This window comes from Sceloporus undulatus, chromosome 3 (genome assembly GCF_019175285.1).
Source record: "Sceloporus undulatus isolate JIND9_A2432 ecotype Alabama chromosome 3, SceUnd_v1.1, whole genome shotgun sequence".
Lineage (NCBI taxonomy): Eukaryota > Metazoa > Chordata > Lepidosauria > Squamata > Phrynosomatidae > Sceloporus > Sceloporus undulatus.
In genome coordinates this window covers 13,751,670-13,771,602 of record NC_056524.1, presented here as the reverse complement: position 1 = coordinate 13,771,602, position 19,933 = coordinate 13,751,670, and the positions used below count along the sequence as shown (strand labels likewise).

General features: G+C 39.5%; 1 protein-coding gene across 1 annotated transcript in view; it reads right to left on the bottom strand.

Annotated features, from left to right (window-relative positions):
• Nucleotides 1-1,611: 1,611 nt before the first annotated feature.
• The window catches only part of TMEM135 (transmembrane protein 135), a 226,730-nt gene continuing 208,408 nt past the window's right edge, over nt 1,612-19,933 (bottom strand). Inside the window, exons 10-15 of the mRNA XM_042457786.1 lie at nt 16,954-17,121; nt 14,697-14,760; nt 13,301-13,377; nt 8,342-8,440; nt 7,564-7,631; nt 1,612-4,956 (exon numbers count right to left, since the gene is read on the bottom strand). Of these exons, the coding sequence (XP_042313720.1) occupies nt 4,818-4,956; nt 7,564-7,631; nt 8,342-8,440; nt 13,301-13,377; nt 14,697-14,760; nt 16,954-17,121 (615 nt within the window). The 3' untranslated portion in view covers nt 1,612-4,817. The remainder of the gene's footprint in view (nt 4,957-7,563; nt 7,632-8,341; nt 8,441-13,300; nt 13,378-14,696; nt 14,761-16,953; nt 17,122-19,933) is intronic.

Below are 19,933 nucleotides of genomic sequence, written 5' to 3'. Positions count from 1 at the left end.
TTCAGGAATCCCCATTGGAAGAGTATCAGAGCATCAAGAATTCTGCAGCTTTCTCCCACTATGACACCACCATGGATCTGATGAAGTGGACTGTCAGGCATGAAAGCACAGGTTAATGCTTTCTGTTAGTCTTAAGCACTGAAATAGTGTCTTCAGACTTTAAAACAGAAAGTCTCCGGTTTGAGGAAATGATTTCCTTGGGAGAATTTCATTTTGCCAAATTATTTCCAAGAACTACAAGGTGTCTGGTGACAAAATATTTCCTTTATTGGGGATGAACAGCAACAAGGCATACTGCTTATTTCCAACCTTTAAAAAAACCACATAGGCTATGTAAAATATTTTTTTATTATTTTTTACAGTACACATAATCTGATATCACCAAGGAACAAGAAATGCAAGAGAACAAGATGATAGACAGAAACACCGTCTGCTTCTTGAGATACAGTATTCAGGACATTCCAGCTCCCATAGAGAGTAACTCTCCGTTTCATCCTAATTAAAAACTTAGAATGCGCTATACCAGATTCTAAGCATGTGTAACATAGAAGCAAATCCCACTGATTTCAACAAAACATTTCAGAAGATTGATGAGGATGTGTGACTTACACTTCTTCCCATTCTTCCTGTTTTGGGCCCAATGGAGAAGATGCATACCGGATGCATGAAAGATGCACCAGATGCATTCAGTGAGTATCTAACATAATACATTCAGTGAGCATCTAACAAGACTAAAGTGTAGGGAGTGGAAGCATAATATTCTATTGCTTCCTCTCTTACTTTTTGCAAGTATCCTTGACTTTTAGACTGTATGTTTAAAAATACCCTCTAAGGTACAGATATAGACATGACACTCCTAAGAGTCACAGAATGCAGTCAAAATGGGAGAGTTTGCTTTTGCAGGTGTTTGTTGTCCAAAGATAAGAGGGGAGGATCACAGTACACATCCTACAGTAGAAGGCCCCCTTTAAAGTAGCTCTCACAGTCACTTTAAAAGAAGCAATCTGACCCTCTTCTTTCTTGAGCAGTACTATAACAAGAAATCAAGAAGAGTCACACTTTCGCAGGAAAATGCTGAGATGTCAGCATTTTTTTTTTCTCCTCAGTAATTAGATATGGCTCTAAGAGTTGTCAATGGCAGATGAGATCATCAGGTCTTCCGAGCACTGCTGTGCGACAGTCCAATTTCCAACTCCTAACATGATTTCACAGGAGTAAAGCTGGAAAAACATCTCCTACAAGGCAATTTTCAGAATTGCCAGAAAGAAAAGAAATGAAAGAATCCAAGCCACCAATGATGCAGAGATGGTTTAATGGTTTTGACCGCTCTTGTACCACTCTGGTGAAATGAACCAGTAACTTAGGCCCGTTACAAACGGGCCTATAGTACGGACTGGGTCCGTATTAGGGTTAGAAAGGGGTGTCCCTTCTGGACGCCCCTAACCCTAATACGGACCGAGTCCGTACAAAATGGTGGCGCCCGTTCCACATGGGGGACGCCATCTTTACGTAGCAGACGCGCTGCGTCCGCACGTTGCACAGCGCTTATGACGCTGCAAGTGCGCCACTGGCGCCTTGTGGCGTCATATCTGCGCCGCAGAAAGAAGCACCATTTTGGGGCTTCTTTTTGCTCCGCGAGGGAGCCGCGCGGTTTGGCTGCTGCGGCTCCCTCATGGAGCAACCAGCAGTGGTGCAGGACTGCCCCTTCTGGGCAGTCTGTAACGCGCCTAAAAGAAAGTTCAGCTGAGAAAAATTACAGAAAAGTTCAAGCTAAAGTGTGTGTTACATCAGAATGCTCACTGAGCCATTCGGTTCCTTCATTTACAATCTCCTAGACAAGGGAGCTTGAGAGTATGGAAGAGACCTTGACAGCGGTCCAAGAGTTTTAGAGAGGTGCTCCTAGAGAAATGCTCTCTTGCTTAGTGCCTGTGTCCCTCCAAGCCTAAGCCAGGGCAGCTACATTCAAGTGTCTGAATACCTGTAGGCATTCAAGCAATTCAAGGATTTCACCTGATTGGATCTGTGGTGCTGCTGTGGTACTTTCATAGCACCACAGATTCAATCAGGTGAAATCCTCCTTGCTAAGTCTTCTGTTCCATCTCTTTCTACCCTGTGCCTTTCATGTAGATTTTCCCATATTGCCCTTACAAGAAACTTTTTTTAAAAAAATCCCCTACCATTGGTGTCTTTAGCCATGATTGTATGGACAGCAAAATGTGAAGGCTTCCAATAGTTTGCCATTGACTGAAAATGCACCAGCTGCAGGATATCAAGCATAAACCTCTCTACACTCAGCATACAAGGTCTATAAATGAGGATGCTTTGAGGAGGAAAATTGCCCTGTGGCTCAGAGCAGCTTGCATATGATTGCCACTGCTGATTGTGGCGTCTTAACTCTACAAGAGCTTTTCCGGTCATTGGATAGTCAGATTAAGGGAACACTGATATATGCTATCCTATCCTAAGTTTCTTTTCTAAATGGGTTTTGCTATTGGTGCTATGGCCAAAGCTTCTGAAATTATTTCAACATGGACCTGCATGGGACACAGTGGCAGGATCGATCCCTGAGTTCAAGCTCTGCCATATACAGTATTTTCTCTATGGCCTTTGGCAAGCACCTCTGAGCCACCGATATCCTGACCAGATGATTCACTAGCCACATGTGATCCACCTACAAGGGACTCAGAAACAATTTAACCACCTACCTAGTCATCATTAAGTTTGCTTTGATGAATAATTAACAGCAGGTACTGTTTATTCATAAAAGCAGGATATCAAGCATAGAACACCCTTCTTCATTGAACCCCCAAGCCCTGACAAGGGCAAGGATGGGCTCACAACAGTTTGGCAAACCTCATACTAAATCTACTGCATGAAGAAATAAAAACAAATAATGCAACAAGATTAACACTCTCTTAAAAGTGGTACATCAAAGACATTAGAGAGGACATTAAACACAGGTAGAGATGTTTGGTCCATTATTTTAAAAACTTCATACAATTACAACAGCATGGCACTTTCACTAGGGACCAACTAAAAAGACACAAAACAGTGAGTGATATTTGAATTCACCAGACCATTCTTTCATTCTGGATGCTGATTTTTAAAAGGGAGGTAAGAACTGTTCCTAGACATGATCTAAAATAACACCAAAGTCAAAGGCTTACAAAGTTACCGTAATTTTTTAAAAAAAATCAATGCCAGGAATACCTTTTCCACTGTACGTATGTATATATCAGAACCTCTATGGTTTTACTCCATGCATCCAAGTCTTCCCTATTAACATCTCTTAATTTCTCTTAATATCCATCTTGAAGAAAGGTTCTAATGAATTCAACGCCTCTCTCACTCTACTGGATGTTTTGGTCAGTCACGTATCATGTTACTGTTGTTCTTTGAAGATAACTTCATTTGCACAGCATATGAAATGATTTAGTTGAGATATATATAATCTACACAGAGACATGGCTGGGGGAAAACAGCTTACAGCAATTAAAGCAGAATCTGGACTACACATCTAGTCTTTCTGACATTTTTGCCCATAGATATCTAAGTTTTTGGCATATTAAATGAATCCAAGTGAAAATGGTGTTTCTTTTCCTTCAGCTGCTGCAGAGTTCATCCTCAGATGTAATAAGATGATTATTGAAATGGATTGAGATTATCAAGGTCTTATCAGTGTGTGGCACTGTGTGGCATACGGAAGTGGCTTTTGAGCAATGGCCAGCTTGTGCTAAACTTCACATATTGGTTTGAATATATGGCTGTTTCGTATCTGTTATACTTTCAAGACATCTCCAACACACAGCAACATTTTCAGAAGTAAACAGCATCCATATGCTTAACAAATCACTCCATTTTTGTTCAGCCATTCCACTTTTGGGTTTTCACTCTTTTTGAAGGCCACTGGAAAACCGACACAGTACACAGGCTTAGACAAACAAGTTAATTCCATAACCGAGGGCACACCCATTTCTCAAGTCTCTTTTGTGTACATTTTCCATTTTTGTTCTTAAATTCACCTAGTCATTTGTGAAACTTACTTGAAGATCCGAAAAATACTACATTCCACTTTGTAGTGGTCTTGTCTTTTTCTGGTATTCATATCAGTACCTCAAGATCTATGTTACCAAGGTCTAAAAATCATGTTTTCTCAGCTCTCAGTGTGATCAAAGGTGTGCAACTGAATTTAGGAGATGAGCTGTTGATCAAGGAAGGCCGTTTTCAAAGCCAATGACGGATGTGCAATCATAAATAGAGTACCAGATATGGCTCTTTTAACATTTTCCAGTGATAAAAGTATTTCTTTTTCTTTAAAAAAATCCATCTAGAAGAGAGAAAATCTTTCCCACTATAAATGACTTGGAAATACAATTTAGAATAATTCTGGATCAGTAGAGGGTATGTATCTGTGTTTATTCCATGTACCTTTTATTTTTTAAATGTAAAAATATTTTTTGAAAAGTTATCTACTGGAATGAAATAAAATTAATTTAATTTAAGCATATTTTTATTTTATGCACATTCAGGGATTTCTTAAATTTTCTTTTTGATATATTAATTCATTGATATTTATATATATTTATATTTATATAAAAATCTATCAGACTGTGACAACCAGCCTCAGCGATACAGAAATGCTTTCTACTATGAGAGAGGTGGAATTAAAGCCTTTCCTCTCTACAATGTTTCAGTGTGTTCAGATTGGTAAAATAACGTAATAACGCACTGAAACTGTGCAGAAGTGGAACGTAAGTCTTCTATTTGACTGTTAGGTTAATTAACTCCTCAGGACAAACTCATCACAGGCTAATGTGTCACTTCCAGGGCTGCTCAACAGGTATCTCTGGTGGGGCAACTGTATATCTAGGGTCAAGTTTAGGTATGAAATCCTTGAAATGCATAGATGCTTCAGTGCCAAATACATCCAAAACTTTCCTGTTCATGACAGCAAACCTAGAAAATACAAAATTTGAGAATAAATTAGAACATCATTTCAGTTGGAGTACAAAGTAACTCTGAAAAAGGATATCATGCTAACAGTAATTGATGAAATTCCATTCACATTAAGTGAAGAAAGTGTTAAGGAACTCAGCCTCACATCATCCCATGACAAACAATTATGAAATTATGGATATATATCGATTATCATATACAGTCAGCCCTCCGTTTTTGCGGGGGATCTGTTCTGGATTCCCCCCCCCCCGAAATGGAGACTTGCATATATTAAAGCATAGGCTTGAATTGGGCACGTGCCTGCAAGCACACTCAATGCAAACCATGGGAGCATGCCCCATTCAATATAATGGAGGTCGCCCTTCCATGAATATTCAAGACTGCAGACCTCATGTCTGTGAGAAAGGAGGGGAGACTGTATAAATATATGATATCATATCATATCGTATCATATAAAATCAACAACAACATTCCCCAAGTAAAATAAATAGGCCCAGAAAAGAACATTGAAGACTTCCAAAAGGCTTTGACTGTTCTCAAAGTTTGAATCTATTCAAAATGGTTTATATAGGATCTTATGCTTATGTGAGAGAAGCAAGGTTTCTACTTATGCAGTTTCACATGTATTTTCAGCTAAATGGACCAGAAAGAGTAATCTGATGCAATTGAGCTGTCTCTCTTCATAATTAACACACCATTTGCAAACTAAGAATGTTGGTTTAAGTATTTATCACCTCTCACCCCACTAAGGCCCCAGAGACAATGTATAACAGATAAAAACAGTCCCAAAGGCCAACCCTGCTTTTAGAGACTAAACTGCTGTACAAAATGCAGTTATGGCTGTCTACCAGAAGCCCAAAAGGGATTGAAAAGCTCCATTTCTCTTGGGAGCATGTTGTACAAGGACAGGTTGCTTACCTGTAACCATAGTTCGTTGAGGGCAGGCACTGGATAACCCATTTGTGTGATTCACAGAGACCATGAAGAAGAACCAAAATGCCACTACAGAGAAAGCTCTGTTTCATGTACCTACCAAACCAAACTCTTGTGATGGTTGGACATACAAAAAGACTTCTACTGAGGAACTCAGAGGAGTTTATCACATGGGAGGAATTTCTCTTAATTTTGATTAAAAAGAAAGTGGGGCCAGAACGCATTCATGTGAATTCGCAAATTCCGTGGATTTACATGAATTTCAATTGCATCTTCCCATTTCCCGAAAATAGCATGCCATTGCCCGAATTTGCGTGTGGTAGTCTATCACGCAATAACGTGAAACCCATGATTGCATTCAGATTGTCATTGGATTATACTTCCAATTTCCCTTGTCTGATAACTCCAGAGTTTCAGCAAGCCCATATGGGAGGACACAGACTTTCAGACCTCATGGTACCTTTTAAGGCTTTGCATGTCAAAACCAGCTTTTCAGTTTGGAAACAAATTGGAAACAACTGCAGCTGGTACAAGAGTTGTGATATGATTCATTCAATTTCTATCCTGTCTTTCTTACGCCAAGGGACCCAAGGAGGCTTGTACCATTTAAAATACAAGCTTAGCTAAACTATGTACTATACAAAAGTTTAAAAATAATTAAATGTCTATTAAAACCACATAGTTATAAAAGTTTTAAATACATTTAAAAGATAGTTTAAAAAATACAAAATAAAAACAGAACACACCATCTTAAACAATATTCTGCCATATAATTAAAATCAGTCAATTGTCTGTCTAAACAGAAAGATCAATTTGCTGGCTGAAAGAGAGCAGGAGGGAAGCTAACTTGATAGCAACAGCATTTACATTTCTAAGCAGCTTACAATCAGTAAAACAGTTACCCATTTACTTTAAAATGGGTACTCATTTTACTGACCTACAATGGGATGGAAGGCTGAGTCAACTGTGGAGCCCTGGGATCAAACTCACAACCTTGTGGCTACAGTACCAGCATCCCTGGTACTGATCCCTGAAGTGCATGCTAGCCACCAGTGTAGCCATAGCACCTTTAATTATTTATTGAAATTCTTTAATAGCCATAGCTCCCTAACATGGTTTTTTCAAGGGAAACCCTGTGTAGAGCAGTGGTCCAATGGGAAAGTAATGATGTCATGATCCACTGTGGCCAAATCTACCTGGAATGTCCTTACAGCTATGTGACCCATTGCTCTTGTTTCTTCCATGCCACAGAACTGTGACTACAAAAGCAGTCTTCTATTTCACCAAGGGACAATTTTGAATTAAGAAAATCATCATGAACAGGCATGGAAATGAAACTGTCAGATAAAAGCAGGAATGAGGAAATGTCCAAGGAAATGATGTGGCCAGCCCCTCGATATAAGCCTAACACTCTTGACATTTTGACATACCACTCTGCAACTAACGTGATAATTATTTATTTTTATTTATTTATTTAAGATATTTATACCCTGCCCTTCAGCTCTAAAGGCTATCTTAGCAGTTTACAATTATTTAGACAGTTCCCTGCCCTCAGGCTTACAATCTAAAATAAGATTATCCAATAATCTCATCATTTGCTAAACAATTCATTCACACTGGCCTTACAGAAAGGGAATTGCCAGTGCGTATCAGTAACCATCGTCAGTTACTCACCTTCCCCTTGTCAGCCGTAGTAGGAACTTCCAGTAGGAAGGTCTCAGGTTCTGAACTTCCATCACAGCCTATGAGAAAAATACTGAGTTTAACTGGGGGGGGGGGGGACGACTGAGTACAACTATTTGCTGTTCCATGCTGATTAAAATGAGTGCTCTCTGAAATTCTTGCCTCACTTACCTTCTGTCAAAACAAAGTTTTATTCTTAAGGTCCTCTCCTCCAGATATAAGCTAGTCCAAGTATCACTGACTAAAGGTCAAAAAACAATATCTAATTCTGAGTCCTCAGCATCATTATAATCACATTGCCTTCTGAGGACCATTACATCTGCAGCCCACCCTGTCAAAGAGATGTACATGGAGTTATGACAATAGTCACCATTTCCACAAAGAACTAGTGATATGAGCCCTCTGGGTGGGCTGTGCAACAGGCGAGCCATCAATTTACATGACAGCAGCAATTTTCCTTTTCACAAAAGATCAAGGACAAACTCACATGAGTCCTTTGCTCATGTGAGCAGTTATTTGTGGAAGCAGTGGCCATTTTATGTTGCATGAACATATTCTTAGCCAAAGGAATACTTGGCAAATCTTCCTCTGTAGTAGCCTTAAAACACCAGCAAACATTCTAGTTGGAAAATAAAAGTTTCAACCATCCTGACATAAGTATGAGTAATTGTCAAACTGCCTCCTTCCAGCTCTTTTTTCCTGCACTGTGATATAACAGTATGATCAGAGACAAAACTAAGGGTCTTTCAATTGAAGATCACATACTTACTGCCTGGAAGCAGATAGCTGTGGACACAGCATAGATGATACTGTCTGCATGAGGGAAATACGGAACTTTTCCAGCTTCAATGCCTTTGAAATACATGGCCTACAAGATAAAAATAGAAACACCACCCAAACAAATCAAGTGCATGATACTTTGTAGGATGTACAAAGCAATGGTCAGGTGACCAGCAGTATAGGTCTGGAAAGGAGGACAAGTGAAACAGCTGGTTCAGAACAGACGATGCCAGCCTAGGCCACAGTCTTGCCATCATTATGAGGATTCATTAGAACTTGGGAGTAACTTTAAACAATCATTTACTTTCAGTAAATTCTTTTTCAAAGACATTAACTGTATTACACTAAAACTATAACTTCAGATTAAACTTTTTATTAGAGAATGTTTAGAAATACATAAAACAATAAGTAATATTTATCAAGTCCAAAGAATGCAATTGTAAATCAAAATATATAGTGATATGATAATATATAAGAATATATAAGAATTATATACAAAGCAAGTTTCATTCCTAGGATGCGTTAAATTATTAAAACATATTTTAAATAAAATAGAGCATACTAAAGAGGCCAAAATATATATCCTTTACTTTTAAATCACTGATGGCAATAACTAATATATCCAAACAGTTGCATACCATAAAAGGAAAGAAAAAAAGAAAAAGAAGAAGGGGGGGGAAAGGGGGAAGAAGGAGGGAAGAAGAAAAAAGAGTGAAACATCACCATTCCTTTTCTACCAAAACCGCAGCTGGTTCCTCATACTGACGATGGCCCGAGATGTGCTCAATGTAAATGTCTCTGGACCATCTAATGGTATCTGACATCATTAGTTTGTATATGAGTTTTGCATAGCGCTTTCCCACTCCGCAAACTCTCAGCAATAGGTTCATTTGCTGAATCCCAGGGACCCAGGGCTCCAACAAGCAATGCATGGACAGAGTCCTCATACCCCTTTGGTTTCAGAACATCAGCCAGAGGGGTGTACTTTTGATGTTTCCATTCCCTGGCCTCCCTCATGGCTGGCTTCCTGTTTTCAAAGGGGATGGTGACATCCACAATAGTAATCTTCTTGTGATCTTCATCTGTGATAACTATGTCAGGTCTCAGCTGACTATCTGTCCCAGGCACAGTTTGATTTAGAGAGATGGTGCCCATTGAAGCTTTGGCCAGTCGATTCATCACAGCATCATGCCAATGTTTCCAGGCTGTCGAGTATGGAGGACAGTTGCAAAGCACATGTGGAAGTGTCTCGTTTGGATGGCCACAATGGTGGCAATGTTTATCGTGGTGGCCAGTTTTAACAATGCCATTGAGAGGCACAACATTCAGGTGGGCTCGATGAACAAAACACTAGTCAGCAAAACATGTGGTATAAAGTGGTTGCTTGAATCCCATTGTGATGTCACCTCGAAGACCTTGGATTGTTCAGAAGTGCAATGGTATATTTCTCCCTTAGGAGTTCTTTCGATGAACTTTCTAGAATCATAGAGTTGGAAGAGACCGCAAGGGCCATCCAGTCCAACCCCCTGCCATGCAGGAAATCTAAATCAAAGCATCCCCAACAGATGGCCATCCAGCCTCTGTTTAAAAATTTATAAGGAAGGAGATTCCACTACACTCCGAGGGAGTTTGTTCCACTGTCGAACAGCCCTTACTGCCAGGAAGTTCCTCCTAATGTTGAGGTGGAATCTCTTTTCCTGTCGCTTGCATCCATTGCTCCGGTTCCTAGTCTCTGGAGCAGATGTCTTATGGGAGAAGCTTTGGACCTCTGGGGGGTTTCCTTTGGTGACGGTGAGCTGGGGACCCTCTTCAGCAGCCCACACCCATTGACAGCCAATAAGTTTGTTTAAGTGATGGTTTGCATTCCAGGTGTGGGTGAAGAGGGAAGAGAAGTCACCACCATCGTGTCCAAATTCATTTTCCAGTGAACTGGAAAGATAGGTTGCCAAGTAACTCTCAGATGGAATTCTAGCAATGCGTTTTTTGATTACTTCTTTTAGGGAGTCTAGAGCAATAGATTTTACAGTCTTGTCAGAGCAAGTGAGAAGATGATATGCATGGATGATGGTTGCAACATCCCCTGAATGTCGCTGAGCAATGTGCAAAATGTCATTGGTAGCACACTTAGGAAGACTAAGCCACTTCTTCAAGGAAGCCGTAATTGCTAGGTCGACTCTTTTAAGTGCTGTTTTCTGGACTGACGATCCTCAAAGAGCAAAGTCAATCCTTGGGAGGAGGAAAACTCTAAGCGTGTCTATCTTTTGCCATGGAGTTAAGAGAGATGCATCGATCTTATGGCATCCATCGGAATGGCATGCAGCAGAGCCTCAGGAGTCCGGCCGCTTTGGAAGCCCATTGGAGTCTCTAGGTGTTGGTAAGTATCTCCTTCTTTAAGATGGATCATGGGTTTCCATTGGATGGTAAAAGCAGTTGGCAAAACCCGATCCTTCAGGCTCCCATTAATGTGGAGCACTGCATATTTTTTAGCATTGCACTGTAGACCCATCCAATCTGCAGCATGTGCAGTCGCGTTTATCATTTGCTGGAGTTCATCAGATTTTTCAGCTACCAGAACTAGGTCATCAGCATAGGTCAAGATGCTCACTTTACTGCCATATAGCTTGAAGCCACTGGGACCGTTAATAATATAGCAGAGGAGCGGCTCCATAGCTAGGTTGAAGATGATTGGGCTAAGTGGACAGCCCAATCACACTTGATCTTAGCCAAAAGGCCGAGAAGCGATAATTTATTTACAAAGTCCTTAATAAATTACTATTACTAACTATAACTATAATTACTATTACTAACTATAACTTCATTAGGGATGACCAATTTTATTGGGATTACTTTTGCAGTAATAGGGGTGCAGCCTCACTAAATGGTAAATGAGGAACATCACATAGCTCAAGTGACATTATGCGGCATTTTGTTTCTATGTTCTCTCTCGTGCTTGTAAGGAAGCATATATAAGGAGAGACATTCACAAAAATACATACAGTATACATTTTTATGATGACTTTTAAAACAAAAATCAGAAATTGATGAGTATCTGGATGAAACACACTTAACACTGGAAAAATCAAGAAACAACATGTCATGGATTTGTCCATCCCAATGTTCTCCAGTTCATTCATTTTCATGTTAAACCAGAAATCCTAGTGTATTGTTACAAGTAAACATATACATTGTCTGAAGGGCAAGTTGACTATCTTTTCCTCGTAAAAATTGCTGAGCTGGAATAATGGGCTTGCTATGCTTAGACCAAGAGAAATAAATGGCAATAAGGATGAAAAGAAAAGAGAAAAATCTATTTAGTTTCAGGCAAGCAAAACTAGAGAAATGTTGGGGAACATTCTCTGGCAGAAAAAGCAATCAGAAGAAATTGCATAGATTATTTTTCATAGGCAATTTTGGTGGGTGGGATGCCATATTCTGATACCAGATTCTATGGTTGTAAAATGAATTTGTATATGCCCAAATTTCATTCAACCATACTAACAAACTAGAAGCCTGAAGCCATTTAATTGGTTCCAATAACATCTACTACACTAATTAGTTTGTGGTTCATAGCTATTATCTATAATTAGAGCAAGAGAGATTAAAGGGATTTTATTTACAAGCCTATTGTGTTCGTATCCTTCTAGTGAAAGCACTTTCCTAATATCATACCATTGGATTTACCTGCACAGAGGACATTTTATGTGAAGACAATGTCATGTTTCCTATATTAATTTTTCTTATAGTGTTGGTGTGTGTTATTATACATCAAAGCAGTAACTTAAATAAAGTTACTTTTGCGGCCTTCTAAAAATAACAATTGTGTACTCTTTTAAGTTCTTTCTTTTCTCTCCTTCTCCTTCTTCTAAAAAAAATTAGAAGTTCATTTTCATCCAATATTTATTGTCTCCTAAGCAACACGCTTCTCTTTGGTCAGTTAGCTTTGGCTGCTTTAACACAGTAAACCACGTAAAGCTTCTCATTCACCACTGCCATAATAACCTGGAGTACACCCCAGACAGACCAAGCAGCAAGTGCCCAGTCCATCATTATTTTAGAGCAACACAGAGCAGCAGCAGAATATGCCATTCAGTTTTAGAGCTTTTCAGAACGTCCAAAGATACAAACAACAAAAACCAAGATGTACAGGAAATTCTATATTTCTAAGCTGATTCTTGAGTTGACTAGTTTTACTTGGGATTATTTCTTGACTAGTTTTGCTTGGTGCCATTTTTTTTCTCAAAAGGAAAAAACTAACACATGGCTCCAACTTTATTCCTTGTTTTTGAATTTCGCTATGGTAAATAGACTTCCTTCAGTGCCAAGGCAGGCATGAAGATAAAAGAAATGGCTGCCATCAATACTGACTTTCCTAAACCAGCTGATATACTTCTTGAAACCTTTCTGCTGATCTCTTTTTCAGTCACAACTCCCATCTCACCCTAATTCAATTCAAATGTGAGAGTAACAGGCTTATCCTCCAATGGTGTAGTAGAAACGGTCCTCTCTGGGTTGAAGAACAGGGCAGTCATGAGAGTGTGAGACAGGCATGAATGCAGGAGAAAGACTGCCACTTGGCCACTGACAAATTAGAACATGGACAGCAGGGGAGATTCAAACAAATCTGCCATTCCTGAGGAAATCCTGAAATATTTTTTTTCCTCTTCCTTGGGGTCAAGAAAGTGCTTTTTTGAAGATAACAAGCCCATAGGGCACCCTTTTTGGAGATCACAAGCCCACAACACACCCCAAAATTGAAAACTGTCCTAATGATAATAAAAGCACACTAAAATGTGGTGATTGCAGTTTATTCTCCCACTACAAAGAACCTTCAAAGAATCAAACAAAAAAGGCCACAAGGAATGAATATGATCAAAAACATCCCCATGTGCCTCCTGTGAGGGAATGAGATTAAGGTGGGGGCGGAGGGAGAACAAGAGCAATGGCTTACCTCCACTAGTTTAGAAGCCAGATACATAGAGATAGTAGTGCTTTTGTAAAACATCATTGACATTCCTGCCAGAGACCCTGCATTAAGAAACAAGTCAGTCACATTCTTCATACTATACTACATGGAACTCTATGGCATTATTATTCAGATAAATGGACAAAAGAATTGCAACAGCAGCCCTGCTGGATCAAACCAACTGTCTATGCAATTGAGCATCCTAGAACAATGAATCAAAGGACCTTGGAAGCAGAACATGAGTGCAGTAGTTTTTGCCACTATCAAACCTCTGCAACTGGTATTCAAAACTATGCTGTTTCAGATCCCAGAGGGAGCATACAACCATGAGAACCAGCAGCCACTGGTGGACATATCCTTAATTAATTTGTCAAATCCCTACTTTTAAAGTAAACTAGAATCATGCTACAATGTGTGGTAGCAAAGTCCATAATTTAACTATACACTATTATTTCCCTTAGTCTCTCCTGTATCCCACGCCATTCAGCCTTACTGGAAGAGAAGGAAGGAAGGAAAGAGAAACAGAGAGACTTCTCTCTATCCACTCTATGTACTATCATGGAGAATGAGCTCAGTGGCACAGATCATATACATTACATTCAGCAGGGCTCAGGTTCAGTTCCCTGGCATCTCCAGTTATGACTAGGAAATACTGTTTTAAAAGGTGGTGAGCTGTTCTCAACTAGTGCTAATGATACTGAACTAAATTAACCCATGTCCTGACTCAATTTAAGAGCGTCTGCTAAGCCTCTGAGGTTCACTTTTTCCTCCTAAACAGAAAGGCCCCTAATTATTTCATTGTTTCCTACAGGAGAATTGCTCCAGTCCACTGATAATTCCTGTTTCTAGTTTCTTTTTTTTTCTATCTCTACCAGTGTTAAAATACCCTTTCTGAACTGTGGTGGTGAAAACTGTATGCAATATTCTAAGTGGAATTACATTACAGATTTGTATGAAGACATTAAAATGACCATTGTATCGCTGACCTGCTATCTGTCTCACACATTCATGACTTGTGACATTGTCACACTTTCCTAGGTCACATCTCCATCCTTGGATACTTGTGGACTTTATCTGCCCATTCCCCCCCCCCCAAAAAAAAAAAACTAGAAGTGATCCAAGAGTCATTTCCATTTTTGAGACTATTTAGGGGATGAGAGGAAATATTCTTAAAATAGATTCATGGCCCTTGAAGGTTTATGGGACTATAAGTCTCCATTTGGGGTCCAGTGATGAGGTCCCTGGGTGTCACCCTAGGGCCCTTGGCAGGCCACATGCAGCCCAGGAGCCATGCATAAAACCCACCCTGATTTTAGGCTGATGTATGGAATGTATTAGATTGGGTCATTTGGGACACAGTAATCAAGAAGGGCAGATTTACCTGCAATAAGTGCATGGAGTTCATCATCCAGGTTCCGTACCCATCGCAAGAAACAGCTTGTACCCTATATTTTGAAGATAATCATAGGTACACTGTTAGATAGCAAAGCACAATAGTTTAGCCAAAAAGCCCCCAATAATACCTTAAAATTTTAATCAAGTAAACTGAGCCCTCTTTTACTACTCCAGCTGTAAAGGCCATTCAGTAGCTGCTTAGTACCATAATTGATCAAGTAATCTAAACATACTGTTTGGAGACAGATTAAAGGGTCATTCTTGAGCAGGACAAAGCCTTTCCTCAAATCCAAAAGAATATATACACAAGGTTTTTAAAAAACAACCATGACCTCCTTCCTCTTTCCAATATGTTTAAATGTTATTTACTGATTAACATGTTTTACACCACCTACCCCTCCTTCCTCAAGTCCACATATCTCTTATCAACTTGTAAATGGCCATTCTGGATACAGTAATTTGTTTTCAGAAATTCCACACTTAATTCAGCATGAAGTGTTAAAAATTCTAGATGGTACTCTTTAAACACAAAATATTTATGCTTATGGTAAACTAATAATTCAAGAAGTGGAGCTCAATCTCTCTCTCTCTCTCTCTCTCTCTCTCTCTCTCTCTCTTATAGCCTGACTTTCTCCTCCAAAGATACAAGCAGCTTACAAAATTTAAGTCTAGCTAAAACCATACTGTTATTATTACAATAGTTTAAAATACAGACATCATTTCTATTGAAAATACATAATTAAAAACATTTTAAAATATATTTAAAGCATAATTAAAGCACACATAATAAAAACAGAGCACACCACTCTGAATACTATTCTGCCATATGACTAGAATCAGGCAAAGGCCTGCCTAAATAAAAAGTTCTTAATCTGCTTGTGGAAAGCGATTGCTGAAGGGAAGAACCAGACCATCTGTGGAAAAGAGTGGGGGCAGCTACGATGGACCTCTGCCATGTCTTCACTGCAGTGGGTCAGACAGAAAGCCCACCCCTAATGTAATAATATCTCAAATGTGCTGACTTAATACATGAAGGGAGCTTTTAACATGAGAGAACACTGAAAATAAGAACTTTCTGACCTTGCTTTTGCCCCATTCTGCATACATGTCTGAAGCTGTACAGTTGAAAACACTACCATCTGAATCTACTCTGACATTCCACTTAATGGAAAGACCAACTTTTTTAGAATCTTAAGTGGGCATCCCAGAGTGGCTCAAGAGGCAATCCTTTTGAGGTACACTGGAGCTGGATACGTAGGCATACAAATGAATCTAAAAGTTCACTTGGCTATACCCGCATTTATATACAGTCAGCCCTTCATATCTGTGGGGGTTCCATTCCAGACCCCACTGTGGATGCCAAAAACCATGGGACCTTAAGTCCTGTTGGTTTTAATACCAGTGTGCTGTGTGTGTGGCTGTGTACACGCACCGCCATTGGGGTGAATGGGGCAGGACCATGTGCGCATGCTGAAATCTGGAAATGGCAAGCCCACAGTTGGAGCAGGCTAACTGTATTAACGGGAGTTGTGAGTTCACTGTCATATGGCTCCAATGGGGCATTTAGTAGAATAAGCAAGCAATCTGCCATAACTATTCAAGTAAATTATTTTCTGGAGTGGTGTGGCAAACTACACAAATGAGGCCTGTGCTAAATTAAGTAATGTAACAAAGTTTTTTCTCTATGTTGTTACAGAGAAATAAGCTGAATGGCTTATCATGTCCTTCCCATACCCAGTCTATGGAGACAATCTATATAACATCTCCCTCTCTCTCTGTCACACATTCACTTTTTCAAGCTAGGACTATTCACATCTTCTTTTAGGTTTCCTTGATGTTACAAAGCAATGGAGTCCTATAAAGGTTAGATCATTCCTACAAACACAAGCCAAGTAAAATCCAATGGAACACCATTTCCCCATGATGCTCTACTGGAAGGGATATATATTTTATGACCAATTCTCAATAAAAAAGCAAATGTTTCCTGCTGAGGCTCATATGGTAAAAAAAGCAAACGAAGATACTGATGAATACTCACTCCCCCCCCCCTTTTTTTTTATGAGGAAAAAACCTTTGATGGCCAAAATGAATGCAAATGGGAGGTACTGTGGCTCAGGCCTTAGAATAATAAAGATGTTCATTAAGTGGATTGCTGGTTTTGCTGCTGTAAAAAGAGTAATGGTGGAATAATTAAATTCTATTTTTTTTAAAAAAAAGACATCTTCAGCCCCTTAGAAACTTACTTTATATATACTGACAAATGACCCCAGAAAAGCCCCGAGCTGGAAATTTTCTTTGTTGTAGAAGAGTGAGAGCAACCGGGAAGGTTTTGTAAACAGATGCCGGAATGCTGATGGGATTCGAAGGCAACACTGGATCAAATAACCAACGCTAAACATCCTAATGAAGCCCTAGAGAAGATATTAAGAATGTGACATTTAGAGAGAGGGAGGCAGAGCAAATAAAAGTAAAACAGCAGTGTCAGGGACTCCACAAGTAAACCACACCATAAAACAAAACCTTAGAAAAGTTTTTATTTGCAAACATTCACTGGGACATACATACTGGAACCTGAAATCCAGTTTTTTGTTTAATTTTTCCTGGAGAAAAGATATACTGGATCATTATTTTATTTCTAAGTTTTTCAAAATATGAGAAAGTTCTCTCTATGATTATTGCATTTTTACCAAGTTTTCATTCAAGGAGTTGAAAGGTTTGTACAGGGTTCTCATCTCTGCTTAATCCCAGAACAACCTCATGATGTAAATTAGGTTGGGAGGCAGTGACTAACCCAAGGGCAGCCACTGACCTTTGTGGCAAAGTAAAGATTTGGACCAGGGTCTCCTCAGTACTAGTCTAATTCAGTGATTCCCATACTTTGGTCCTCCAGGGGTTTTGGACTTCAGCTCCCAGAAGTCCTAACCAGATTGGCCAGCTATCAGGAATTCTGGAGCTGAAAACATCTGGAAGACCAACGTTTGGGAACCACTGGTCTAACATACAGTATTAATCACCAAACTATACTAGCAATATCTTGACCAGGGTGTGCAAACTGTGGTCCTGCACACAGTACTGGCATATAACTCACATGAGCCTTAGCTAGCATAGCCAACTATGAAAGGTTCATGGTAGCTGTAATCCAGCTACATATGGAAGCCCTACATTTCACATCCATGCTTTAGACATTAAGACACCTGCTCCTGGAAGAGCACACTTTGTCTGACTTCCTGGATGAACCCAGAATTTATGGTTTAAATCCACTAGTTAGTCCCACCTACAGTAGACCATAGGAGCATGATAAATCAACATTTATGTAAATTCCACAAATTCAATGGGACTAAAAATCAGATTCAGCTAAACCTGCGCCTCTCTTGAGTGCGCCTTTAGACCAAGCATAAATCAATTTCTTATCTGAACTTTCCCAATAGAATAACATGGATGAATGTTCATGCCTCACAACAACTTCTTGGGTTTGCTGATGATACTTTAGAACTTGATAAAGAGAGCAGAGGAGAGGGGGAGCATGGGATTATTTTACTTGGTTCTACTCCCTTGGAAGCTTTAAAATACACCTTATATTCCTCCCTTTGTTTTTAATGATTGATTTGTGAGTCAAATGAACTCTACCCTTCCAACTGTCTTTGCCTTAGCTATACTTTCAGGGAGCTGGCTGGCTCCACGTGAGAAATTTAAGAATATTCATTTAATTTAAACAGAAACATACACATCATTTGAATCATAATTTTTCCCCTTTAAAGCATCCTAATGAATCAAGCCCTTCCCTGCTCAGCTGCAGTACAGAAAAGAAAACAATGTGGTAGGGAAAAAACCTTATGCTTCACACTCAAACATCTGGAAGAATTACTGAGGGAATTACAGCAAACAAAGGTCTTCCTGAAACTATGAGGACTAAGGAGCTATATTCCATTCCTCCTGCCTGTTCAATCCCTGGCTTCTTTCAACAACCACTTTGCAATGTGTCTGGCGTAACAAGCACTAAAGCTGCGTGCTGAACTGTTAAAAAGTTTCCAGCCAATGTTAAGAGTCCGTGATTTGTTTCCATTTGCAGCACACTCCAGCTTTAAGGTTTCAGGTAAATTACTACAAACTGCATCTGTAATACATACATACCACAGAGCCCTGCGAATAAGACTAAGGGACCATATACTGGATACAGTTTCTCCAACACTTGTGAGCCACATATTGCCAAGGATTGCGCAGGGAAGTGGAAAAGCTGGACCTTTGTTTTTTTGTCATCAGCAGGACTAATGTATGTGTATTGTTTGCCTTCAAGTCATTTCCAACGTATAGCGACCCTATCATGGGGTTTTCTTGGCAAGTTTCTTCAGAGGAGGTTTGTCATTGCCATCCTCTGAAACTGAGAGAGTGTGACTTTCCAAGGTCACCCAGTAGGTTTTCATACTGGCCCAATCTAATTTGCTGCCTGAAACAGAGTAGCAAATGGTGTTTTGCCCACAAGTACAGGTAAGGGTTTGGGGAAGAAAAACCTTTAACACCTCTCTTCATCTTTAGCCAAAAAAATACAATTACATCTAATTAAATAATTAATAATGTGCTCCATTTAAGTGACACACCAAATCTGTGGGCAGCACTCTGCCTCATTCTGTCAGGACTGGTATTTAGCATTTGGAATTTAGTAGTATGCCCACTATAAACACACAGGTTTATTTTACCTGTAATGGACAATGGTTTTCCAAAGACATGTACAGACATTTATTGTGAATTTATTTCATCCCCCCTTAAAAGTCAGTCTAGTGGTCCCTCACACAATCATGTGACAGAGAATCTATTGAATGAATAGGATATCAAGCATAAAAAGAGCACTCATTTTATCTGTCCCATGTTACTGTGGCATGTTCTTTCTGATATGTGTAAATTCTATGTTTATTATGACATGTATAAATGCAAAGACACCAAGGACACCAGAGTCTCTATAAACATTCATATATACTAGAAAGACAATCAAATGTCAGAGAGAAGTAATCGCTATATCCAGCTTTGATTGAGATTGCAACATACAGAAGTAGCAGTGCCTTAAAAGGATCAAGGTGGCCATTTGGGTGGCTTTAGACATAATAAACAATTTGCAAACCAGATTCTTCTGCTTTATCTGAAGTCACTGTCCACTTTACCTATATTCATACTGCCTCCACTCACAAATATGCTCACTCAGCTCCCTTAGCCTGTTTGCTCAGTAAAACT